The sequence below is a fragment of the Herpailurus yagouaroundi genome, unplaced genomic scaffold, assembly GCF_014898765.1.
Source record: "Herpailurus yagouaroundi ecotype Mexico unplaced genomic scaffold, PumYag 200, whole genome shotgun sequence".
Taxonomy (NCBI): Eukaryota; Metazoa; Chordata; class Mammalia; order Carnivora; family Felidae; genus Herpailurus; species Herpailurus yagouaroundi.
The window spans coordinates 1,989,692-2,000,828 of record NW_024412431.1 but is presented as its reverse complement, the minus strand read 5'-3'; the positions used below and the strand labels follow the sequence as shown (position 1 = coordinate 2,000,828).

General features: G+C 41.7%; 1 protein-coding gene across 1 annotated transcript; it reads right to left on the bottom strand.

Moving 5' to 3' along the window:
- Window positions 1-585: 585 nt before the first annotated feature.
- LOC121013829 (olfactory receptor 7D4-like) lies at window positions 586-5,010 on the bottom strand. Its single transcript, XM_040449636.1, has 2 exons — window positions 4,995-5,010; window positions 586-1,523 (listed from the first exon to the last, which is right to left on the bottom strand). The coding sequence occupies exons 1-2, from the start codon at window positions 5,008-5,010 to the stop codon at window positions 586-588; spliced, it is 954 nt and encodes a 317-aa protein (XP_040305570.1).
- Window positions 5,011-11,137: the final 6,127 nt, after the last annotated feature.

Genomic DNA, 11,137 nt, shown 5'->3' with positions numbered 1-11,137 from the left:
ATAGCTTATTTTGGAAGTGCACTCAATAAACATTTGGAGAAACGTTCAACCTTGCTAATAGCCAAATAATTAATCCATCAGTGAATATTCTGTTTGGACACATAATGTGATCAGAAACTCTGAGATCCTGGATTTATGCTCTATTAGGGCAAAGATTTTTTTCTGTGTTTTTTTTCCTTCAGTGCTGTTTTCCAGACATCTCTTGCAGCCAAGCACACCAAAGGTGCTTAGTTAATAAGAACTAACAATGGTTATTGATAAAATGCACTACTTTTCATAATCCTCATGCAACTGTTCTGAACTGGTAGTAGCATAAGTGGCCGCAGGACTGGAAATCCAAGGAGAGGTGCAGTAATAGGAAAGTGAAAGGAGGGGACGCAGAGGGTAGAACGGAGGATAACAGAGTAGTCAACATAAGAGGTTAAAGTACCTAGAAAAAGTACTCGCAAGGCAGCTCTGGGCAACATCACTTATTTATGGGGGACGGGTGAGAAGCACAACTCAGTGTGATTAGGGGGTAGGATTTCTTTAACAGCCAACTGCTGCTACCACTGTCAGCTCAAAAACCCAGGACTAGTGTTCCCATCACTGAACATAGAGTGTTATCCTAAGAACTTTTTGTAAAGCCCTCTTGATGTCCCTGTTCCGTAGGCTGTAGATGAAGGGATTCAGCATTGGGGTGACCATGGTGTACATGAATGAGGCAATCATGCCCCTCCAGGAAGATGCATCAGAACTGAGATACACACCAAGCCCTGTCCCATAGAACAAAGAAACCACAGACAAGTGAGATGCACAGGTGGAAAATGTCTTATACTTCCCATTAGCTGATGGGATTCTCAGGATTGAGGAGGCAATTCGGCTATAGGAGAAAAGGATCCATGAGAAGGGAACAATGCCAAGAAAGCTAGTTACAATATATAGTAGGATGTGATTGGCCAATGTGTCTGAGCAGGCAAGCATGAGGGCCTGAGCAAGTTCACAGTAAAAGTGTGGAATTATCCAGTTGGTGCAGAAGGACAGCCGCAACATTAAGAGACTCTGGATCAGGGAGTATGACAAGCTGATGAACCAGGACACAAGAACCAGGAGGCCACAGAGCCACGGGTTCATGATGACTGTGTAGTGCAAGGGGTGACAGATGGCTACAAACCGGTCATAGGCCATCACAGTGAGGAGAAAAGTGTCCATACCTCCAAAAACCATGAAAAAATACATCTGGGCGATGCAGCCTGCATAGGTGATGGATTTGCTCTGTGTTTGGATGTTCACCAGCATCTTAGGGACGGTGGTAGAGGTGAAGCAGATGTCAGCAAAGGACAAGTTGGAGAGGAAGAAGTACATGGGGGTGTGGAGGTGAGAGTCAGAGCTGACAGCCAGGATGATGAGCAGATTCCCAAGCACGGTGACCAGGTACATGGACAGGAATAGCCCAAATAGAATGGGTTGATGCTCTGAGTCTTGGGAAAATCCCAGGAGTAAAAATTCTGAAACACTCGTTTGATTTCTTGGCTCCATATTGTCAACACATCAGCTAGATGATTGAAGAAGGGAATGCACATGAAATAGACACTAGACAAACTCTAGAGTCTCCTTTTTTATTTCTTGAAATGAAGCATTGGGCATAAAAGCCTTAACATTACAGAATTTAGACATCCTATATTCTGTTTTATGTGCAACATTTAATAATGTTGATCAATCCCTGTCCATTGGCCTTTGGGGCCCTCATTTATCCTCTTTATTTAGAGTCACCAAATCTAAAAAGTTAAGAACAACTTTGGACATTAGCCATAACATGATCCAAACTCATTCTAACACAAATGAGCAACATGAGGTCTGGTGAACCACAGTAACTTAATGTGGATTATCTGCCTTGTGTGGGACTCAAAAAAGGGTCAGATAACTATGTCTCAGAGGTGAGAAAATTTGAGGGTATCTCACGTGTCTGGACAGACTATTGCAGGATGAGTAGAATGTAGGTTTACTCCTCAAGAAGAAAAAAAAGGAACAAAAAGAAAATGTTTTCACAAAATGATAAATCACATGAACAGATTCTTAATGCTTAGTGTACCAGGGGCCATCAACATCCTGCAGGAACAGGGCCAGATGCTTCCTGGACATTTGTTGCTTGACAAAATGCTCTTCATCCAGATGGTATACGTTCGAGCAAAAAATGCATATTAACATTTGCACTATTTCAGTACCATTAGATACTACAAAGGTCACAAATAGAATTTTAGTCATATCCTCTATGGTGCTCATGAAATACCCAAGGAAGCATAGAAACTGCTCCAGGATGTTGACATAGGAGCCCAAAAAAATGAGAGTCAGATGTGGCACTCATATTCAGGTGATGATTCAATGAGGCTGGGAAGAAGAGGACCCCACCTACTCTCCTACTCTCTTTGTTTCAGGTCCTGAGGTCCTATACCCAGATATAGAGGAAGGGGTCCTATAACCCAGGATGCTGAACAGCATAAAATCATAAAATGATCTTCAGTGTTGTATTTTGTCTCGTGAAGTATTTTTGCACAACTACTATTCTGTAGTGCCCCTAACTACAAAGGGAAAAAGCCACCATTGACTGTCATCCCTGTCAGTCCTCTTAGGTATAAAAACCAAAGTAGCAGGGAAGGGGTGGCTGAAATAGGTGAAGGTGGTCAAAAGGTACTAACTTCCAGTTATAAAACAAATAAACCATGAGGTATAATGTGCAGTATGAATACACTTAATAATATTATATGGTATATTTGAGAGTTGCTAAGAAAATAGACCTTATAGGGGCACCTGGGTGGCTCAGTCAGATAAGTGTCTGACTTCAGCTCAGGTCATGATCTCGCAGTTTATGAGTTCCAGTCCTGTATCTGGCTCTGTACTGACAGCTCGGAGCCTGGAGCCTGCTTCAGATCCTCTGTCTCCCTCTCTCTCTGCTCCTCCCTCACTAGTGCACTGTTTCTCAAAAATAAATAAAAAATATTTAAAAAAGAAGAAAATAGATCAAATAATTTCTCATCACCAGAAAAAAATTTTTGTAACTATGTGTGGTGGCAGATGTTAACTAGACCTATTGTGGTAATATGTCAAATATTATATGTGCAATGTGATGAATCATTATGTCATATACCTTAAGCTAATATAATATTACATACCAATTTACCTAAAATAAAAACCAAACACAAAAACCCCAAAGCAAAGAGTGTCTCTGGAATGATAAAGATGGTCACGTTGTAGGCAAATTGTTTAAGTATGAATGAACGTCTTTGTTCTGACCCTTGGTAGGTGGGCAGTTTGTAATCACCTCTGGTGGCTTCTGGTCAGGTGAGAGGTATTCGAAACAGAAGGTCACGACTCATCTTTAAAGCATGATAGTTTGTAAAAATTTTCCTTGACTTTTAATAGATGTAGCTTGCTCCCTTGCATTCTGATCTGTTTTGAGCAGAATATCAGAGTACACAGGAAATGCCCACAATTCTGGATATTCCCTGGGTGCTGTGTGTCAACATCATCAACTGCATTAGAATTCAGTAAAGCCATTTCTTAGAGGGACTGGATTATGATTCAAGCGGGTCATGAAATGATGAATTATCACATTCATCCTAAGAAAGAGTTTTTTATAGATTAGAAATATTTTATCTTGTGGCACAAAAACAGACACATAGACCAGTGGAATAGAACAGAGACTCCAGAATTGGACCCACAAAGTATGGCCAACTAATCTTTGACAAAGCAGGAAAGACTATCCAGTAGAAAAAAGACAGCCTCTTTAACAAATGGTGCTGGGAGAACTGGACAGCAACATACAGAAGAATGAAACTTGACCACTTTCTTACACCATTCACAAAAATAAACTCAAAATGGGTAAAGGACCTGAATGTGAGACAGGAAACCATCATAACCCAAGAGGAGAAAGCAGGAAGAAACCACTCTGTCTTCAGCTGCAGCAATTTCTTACTTGACACATCTCCAAAGGCAAGGGAATTAAAAGCAAAAATGAACTATTGGGACCTCATCAAGATAAAAAGCTTCTGCACTACAAAGGAAACAATCAACAAAACTAAAAGGCAACCAACGGAATGGGAAAAGATATTTGCAAATGACATATCAGACAAAGGGCTAGTATCCAAAATCTATAAAGAACTCACCAAACTCCACACCCAAAAAACAAATAATCCAGTGAAGAAATGGACAGAAGACGTGAATAGGCACTTCTCTAAAGAAGACATCCAGATGGCCAACAGGCACATGAAAAGATGCTCAACGTCAGTCCTCATCAGGAAAATACAAATCAAAACCACACTGAGGTATTATCTCATGCCAGTCAGAGTGGCTAAAATGAACAAATCAGGAGACTGTAGATGCTGGAGAGGATGTGGAGAAACGGGAACCCTCTTGTACTGTAGGTGGGAATGCAAACTGGTGCAGCCACTCTGGAAAACAGTGTGGAGGTTCCTCAAAAATTTAAAAATAGATCTACCCTATTACCCAGAAATAGCACTGCTAGGAATTTACCCAAGGGATATAGGAGTGCTGATGCATAGGGGCACTTGTACCCCAATGTTTATAGCAGCACTTTCAACAATAGCCAAACGATGGAAAGAGCCTAAATGTCCATCAACTGATGAATGGATAAAGAAATTGGGGTTTATAGTCACAATGGAATACTACTTGGCAATGAGAAAGAATGAAATCTGGCCTTTTGTAGCAACAAAAGGATGGATGGAAATGGAGAGTGTTATGCTAAGTGAAATAAGTCATACAGAGAAAGATACCATATGTTTTCACTCTTAGGTGGATCCTAAGAAACTTAACAGAAGACCATGGGGGAGGGGAAGGAAAAAAAAGTTAGAGAGGGAGGGATCCAAACCATAAGAGACTCTTCAAAACTGAGAATAAACTGAAGGTTGATGGGGGGTGGGAGGGAGGGAAGGGTGGGTGATGGGCATTGAGGAGGGCACCTGTTGGGATGAGCACTGGGTGTTTTATGTAAACCAATTTGACAATAAATTTCATATTAAAAAAATAAAGATTTATGATCAGCAAAAAGAAAGAAAGAAAGGAAGAAACATTTTATCTTAGGACGAGAGCTTAGAAATTAGAGGTGAAAGATACAACCATTTGTCATTTATACTTTCCCCTTTATTCATGCACCAAATACATGTTGGTCTTCTGTTTCTATTCTGTTTCTAGGATCTAGTGTTAGTGGGCAATTTTGTTGAGCCAGGCAGGATGTAGAGAAGAATGGAACTAGGCTGTTAGTCACTGAAAAAGTCCTGGAAGCCATTCTGCAAGAAGGATTACTTTGGGACAGGCTAAGTGTTAGCTGTTGGGGGTACAAAGATTAATGGTGTGGTTTTGTCTTGAGGGAGTCTGCCTTTCAGGGGTAGTGGTGGATAGAGAAACCAGTCATCGTAATACAGGGACTTAAAAGCTAAGGTAAATGCAGTCTTCAGAGTGAAGTAGAGAAAGGAACCACAAATACAGCCTGAAGTGATGCAGTCAAGGAAGGATTCCTGGAGGAACAGATCCGTGGGCAAGGAGTTGTCTAGGTTGATGATTGAGCATGGGCTTTTCCGGCAGAGAAGGCAGCAAGGAAAAAAGCCCATAAGCAAAAAGCTGCATGAAACAGTGTGCTCTTAGCAATTTGTTGCAACACAAAATGGGACATGGAAATGGTGAAGAATGAGGTTGATGAGATGAGCGGGGGCCACATCTCTGGGAACCTTGAAAAAAAACAATGGATAAAAGGATAGGGGCTATGTAAGGACTGTGACTAAAGGAGTAACATGATCCATATCACGATTTTCCCTGGTGCCTGGAGTGAAAGATAGATTTAAGGCAGGCAAACTAGGGTCAAAGGGAATGGGGTTGGGAATACTCACATCATTAAAGTTGAAGGGACCACGTCACCAATTTTAGGGAAGAGGAACAAAGATGAAGAGGTGAATAAATTGTTCCCATGTCTTACTAATGATTCCGTGTTTCTAGATAAGGGTGAGACTTGACACCCAAGAGGAATCAAGTGAAACTATGAGGAAGGGATATGTGAAATCAGTGTCTTTCAGAATGTTTCCAGAGCTGAAGGGGAGGGTGTCAAGAGGGGACTGGACATTGGACCTTCCTGTGTGCTTTGCTCTTCCTCCCACATCCATCCTGCCCACGTCTTTATACACTGCAGCCCTAGATACCAGGGAACACAGACTCTTCACTCTTGAATATCTCTATGAGGACTACAGATGAAGGTGAAGAAGGAAGAGGAGGGACAGGTCCTTGCGGAGAAACAGGGTATGTTCCCCAGCAAATGAAGGTGGTAAAGAAGGATTCAGAAAGGATTTATCTGGTCTGAGTGAAGGTGAAGTCTCTGGAGTTTTGGGGCCAGGCGATAGGAGTAAAGAATAAGAGAAGATCCATATTGCATAGTCAAAGACCTAATAATCTATCAGTACCTGGGGGCATCCATTTGTGCACTTCCGACTGGTAACTGTGCCATTACACGGTGTGGTCCTGGATAGTGCTATGGTATCCAAGAGCAGACTGGCTGCTTAACTCTTCCTCCTCAACCCTATAATCTCCATCAACCATCCACCCAAATAACATGCAAGCAAAGTAAAAGCTCACTAACAATGGTAGGGTAGCCATTCACCCTCCCAAAACATTGGCCCCTAGAGCTCCTCCTGCATGGATACCATGGGGTGTCCCTGGCACATGCTTAATAGTAGTCAATGCCCTTTCTACCCAACCACCTCTTTTCTCTACTTCCCACAACACTTACTGGGCTATGCATGCTTGGCAATGTGGGCTCACCACTGGGACCGACTCCCCTGCATCTTGTTCTCTCATGGAGGGTGGGCAATGAAGAAAGATTTGTTTCCCCAAAGAGAAGGGATACAGAGCCAGGCATGTAATGCAGGGTGTGTCTGATTTTTCCTGGCAAAGGCATGGGTATCTTGGGAGTGATACATGGGCCTTGGGGACTATAAGTTGATATGTTACAGGTTTGGTGGCCCTGGGGACTGAATCCCCTGTGAAGCTTGTTAGGCAAATTGATCAATGGATTTTCCATTCCCTGATCAATTTGACTCCTGATAGGCAGGGACCACACAGGAAAGGGTCTCTGACCTGCCAATTCCTTATCCCTAGGAGAGTAACAGTGGGGCCAACTGTGACACCTCTCTTCTGGGTCCCTTTTCTCTGGGAAGAATTTTTCCAGTGTTTCTTAGATCTCCTCCTAAAGACAACTGACTTGTAGTATTCACATCAGGCAGATGGCTGAGTAATGAAGGATCCCAGGAGTCACTTGGGTAATAGTTCTCAAACTTCTGGCCTGTGCCAGGATGACCTTGAATATTTGTTTAACTGGATTTATTTTTAATTTATTTTATTTTTTAAGTTTATTTATTTATTCTGAGAGACACAGAGAGAGAGAGAACAAGCAGAGGAGGGGCAGAGAGAAGGAGAGACAGAATCCCAAGTAGGCTCTACACTATTAGCACAGAGCCCATTGTGGGGCTTGAACTCACGAACTGCAAGATCATGACCTGAGCTGAGATCGAGAGTCAGACTCTTAAATGACTGTGCCACCCAGGTGCCCCTTTTATTTAAATAGATTTCTGAGTTCCATCTCCAAGTTTCTGTCTCAATGCGTCTGGTTTTGGGCCTGATAATTTGGATTTTTCACAACCTCTAAATTTTGTTGGTCTCTAGGACACTATTTTGAGAATAGTTGCCCTAAGGTAGTTTCAAAAGGTAAGCTTTATCAAAAGTACCACCTTGGGCTCTTGTTAATGTATAACTTTCCACCCTATTCCACACATACATAGTCAATATCTCCAGGGGAAGAGGCTGAGAATGTACTTTGAAAAAATTTTACAACAATTTTACTTTACTTTATTTTTATTTATATTTTATTGTAGAGATAGATACAAATATATAGGTAGAGATATGTATCTCTACAATATGTATATCTCCACAATATGTATATAATAACATTTTCCATTTTAAGAATTTTTAAGTGTGCAAGTCTGTAGCATTAAGAACATTCACAATGTTGTACAACCATCACCATTATCCATTTCCAGAACTTTACCATCATTTCCAAGAGCACACTGTCCCCATTAAACAAATTCCACATTCCCCCTCTCCCAACCATTGAAAACCCCTATTCTACTTTCTGTCTCTATGACTTTGCCCGTTCTAGGTACCTCATATAAGTGGACTCATAAAGTGCTTATCCTTTTGTGTCTGACTTATCTCACTTAGCATGTTTTCAAGATTCAACCATGTTGCACCATGTATCAGAATTTCATTCCTTAAGGCTGAATAATATTTCATTGCATGTATATATCCAATTTTGTTTATCTATTCATCTGTTTTCATCCTTCAGCTATTGTGATTAATGCTGGGATGAACTTCAGCAAGAATCTATTTGAGTTTCTGCCTTAAATTTTAGGGGGCATATACCTGGAATTGATGGATCTTAAGAATTTACTATTTTTTAAATGTATTTATTTATTTTGAAAGAGAGAGAGAGAGAGCACGAATGGGGGAAGAACAGAGACAGAGGGGGAGAGACAGAATCCCAAGTGGGATGTACACTGTCAGCATAAAGCCCAACGTGGGACTCGAACCCATGAACCACAAGATCATGACCTGAGCAGAAATCAAGAGCCTTAAGTGACTGAGCCACCCAGGTGTCTTGAGTTTTATTTCTTTTCTGCAGAATTCTATTTTATTTCTATTGGAAATTCCAACATTGCACCCAGACATTGGAATACACAGGATAAAAAGGATAAATGAAGTGTAACCTCCCCCCAAAATTTAGAAGGGGAGGGGATTCAAAGTTCAGGTGGACGTTTTTAAGAGGCAGCCATTCATAAAATAATCATACAAATAATTATTTAGTAACACTAGTGGTGAATGTGGTGGATGGCAGAGTGTCCATGAGAACATATATCTGGTGGAGACGGTGTACCCGAGAACTAAGGGTTATGGGCAGGATTCAGCCAGGCAACAGCTTGTCTAACTCCTGACATTCACAGCAGAATCTTCTCATTCTTCCCTTACAAGTAGTTGGTCTGTACCACCATCCCTGCAGACCCATGATCGCCAGACCAGTACATTTCACCTCCAAGATAATAGTGCCTATGGGGTGCTCTGCAGGCCCTTCAACATCTTCCCAAGATATTTTCTCCTCCCTAAAATGTTGCTTTTCTCTTATCCCATCTCTTTGAAAGCTAACAGCATCAACTTCTGCACTCAGGGAATGGTTTTGCTCCAGTGTTCTCCATGGGGCTGATTTTGACCCTTCTGGAACAATTTCTGGTTATCCCAACACAGTGCTGGCATCTCGTGGCTGAAGGCCAGGGATGCTGTTAAACATCATGTGATATACAGAACAGTCCCCTGTGGCAAATAATCAGGCCAAAAATGTCAATATTGTGGAGACTGAGAAACCCTGGTCTAGACAAGTGTTGAGAAGTAATATTAAAATTCTTATCTAAAAAATCTCAACCATTCTCTTTATTATTTAATGATATTGAAATGTTATGTAAAACAAATCTCGATTTTTCATTTTTGTCTTAGGCTGCTTGACGTTTTGCATTGTGGTTAGATTTAAATGACATAAGATGTACCATTTTGATTATCTTCAAGTGTACATTCTGTGCACTTGGCATCCATATCTCTCCAGAATGTTTTCACCCTCCCAAATTGAAACTCTGTCCCTGTTACCACTAACCCTCCATCTCCTCCCTTCTTCCAACCCCTGGCAACCACCATTTTACTTTCTGTCTCTGTGAGTTTGACTCCTCTTGGTACCTCATATGAGTAGAATCATATAAAATGTATCCATTTGCAACGTCTCCATTTTGAAATTCTCAACTTTCAAAACTTGAACTTCTGATGTCCACTTTTCTTCCAAATATGCTCCATCCACAGCTCTCCCTGTCTCGATGGATACACTTCTGTTCTTTCATTGTTCAGGCCCCAAACCCTGAAACCCATCTTGGCTCCTCTTTATCTCATCCCCGTATCTGACTGACAACAAGTCATCTTCGCTCTTCCTTCTAATCATAGTTCCAGGGAGCACTTCTCAACACACTGTCACCTCTCTGCTCCTAGCTAACTATACATATTTCACCTGGTTTACTGCAGTCATCTCCAAGCAGACTTTCTCACACCCTGCAATCCACTCTCAACCAGGCAGCTGGAATGATCTGTGAAATCATGTCATATAGTGTCCTTTGTCTGCCCCAAACCCTGCTATGACTCCTCACATCGAATAGGGAAAGGGTTACGATAGGCATGGAGAGATAAGGGACCGTCAGGGAGGCAGGATGCAGCTACAAATGGGAGGGTGAAGAAGCAGCAGTGGCAGTGAAGTTCAGGGGGAAGAAAGAGGATAAGGTAAACTTGTTCCAGAACTGCCCAGGCTAGGCGGCATGTGTGGATTCTCACACACTTTCTGATAAGGTCCCAATAAAAAGCCAGGGACAGAAATCCTCAGTGGCAACCCAATTGGGACCCCACACTTTCTCTCAGTAAATTCTATCACTTTGCTCTGTTGTCCACAGATTCATTCTTCGACTCCGTGAGACAAGGACCAGTGCCTCTCCCACCCTCCTGTAACAACATCACTCAGAACAAATAAGGGGAAAGTCCTTGAAAGGCAGGGAAAGCCTCAGCTAATCAGCCCTGGATACCTGTCCTTCTCTTGCACTATGGCTCCATCACTCCTCCAGCCGTGTCCTCCCCGGGCAACCTCCTACCTTAAGGGCTTTGTATTAAACTTTCCATCTGTTCGGGGCATGTTTCCACAAGACGTGCATTCACCTTCTTCACAATGTAACGTACTCATTGAGGTTTATTAAGAACACGTTTTTTATTGTGACAACACGTTCTCCCCATACACCTGTACCTGTTTATCCTTCTGGTAGTTGAGCCTAAAATATGACTGACACAGTAAAAAATCAGTAAACAAATAAATTTTCTAAAGGGGCTCCTAGTAGCATTGTTTCCTGACCCCAGTTGATTGGCCCAAGGTGGAAAGAGAACCATATTTGTGCGGATTAGAATTGTTTCCTGGGATTTTCTTTCTTTCTTTCTTTCTTTCTTTTCTTTTCTTTTCTTTTCTTTTCTTTTC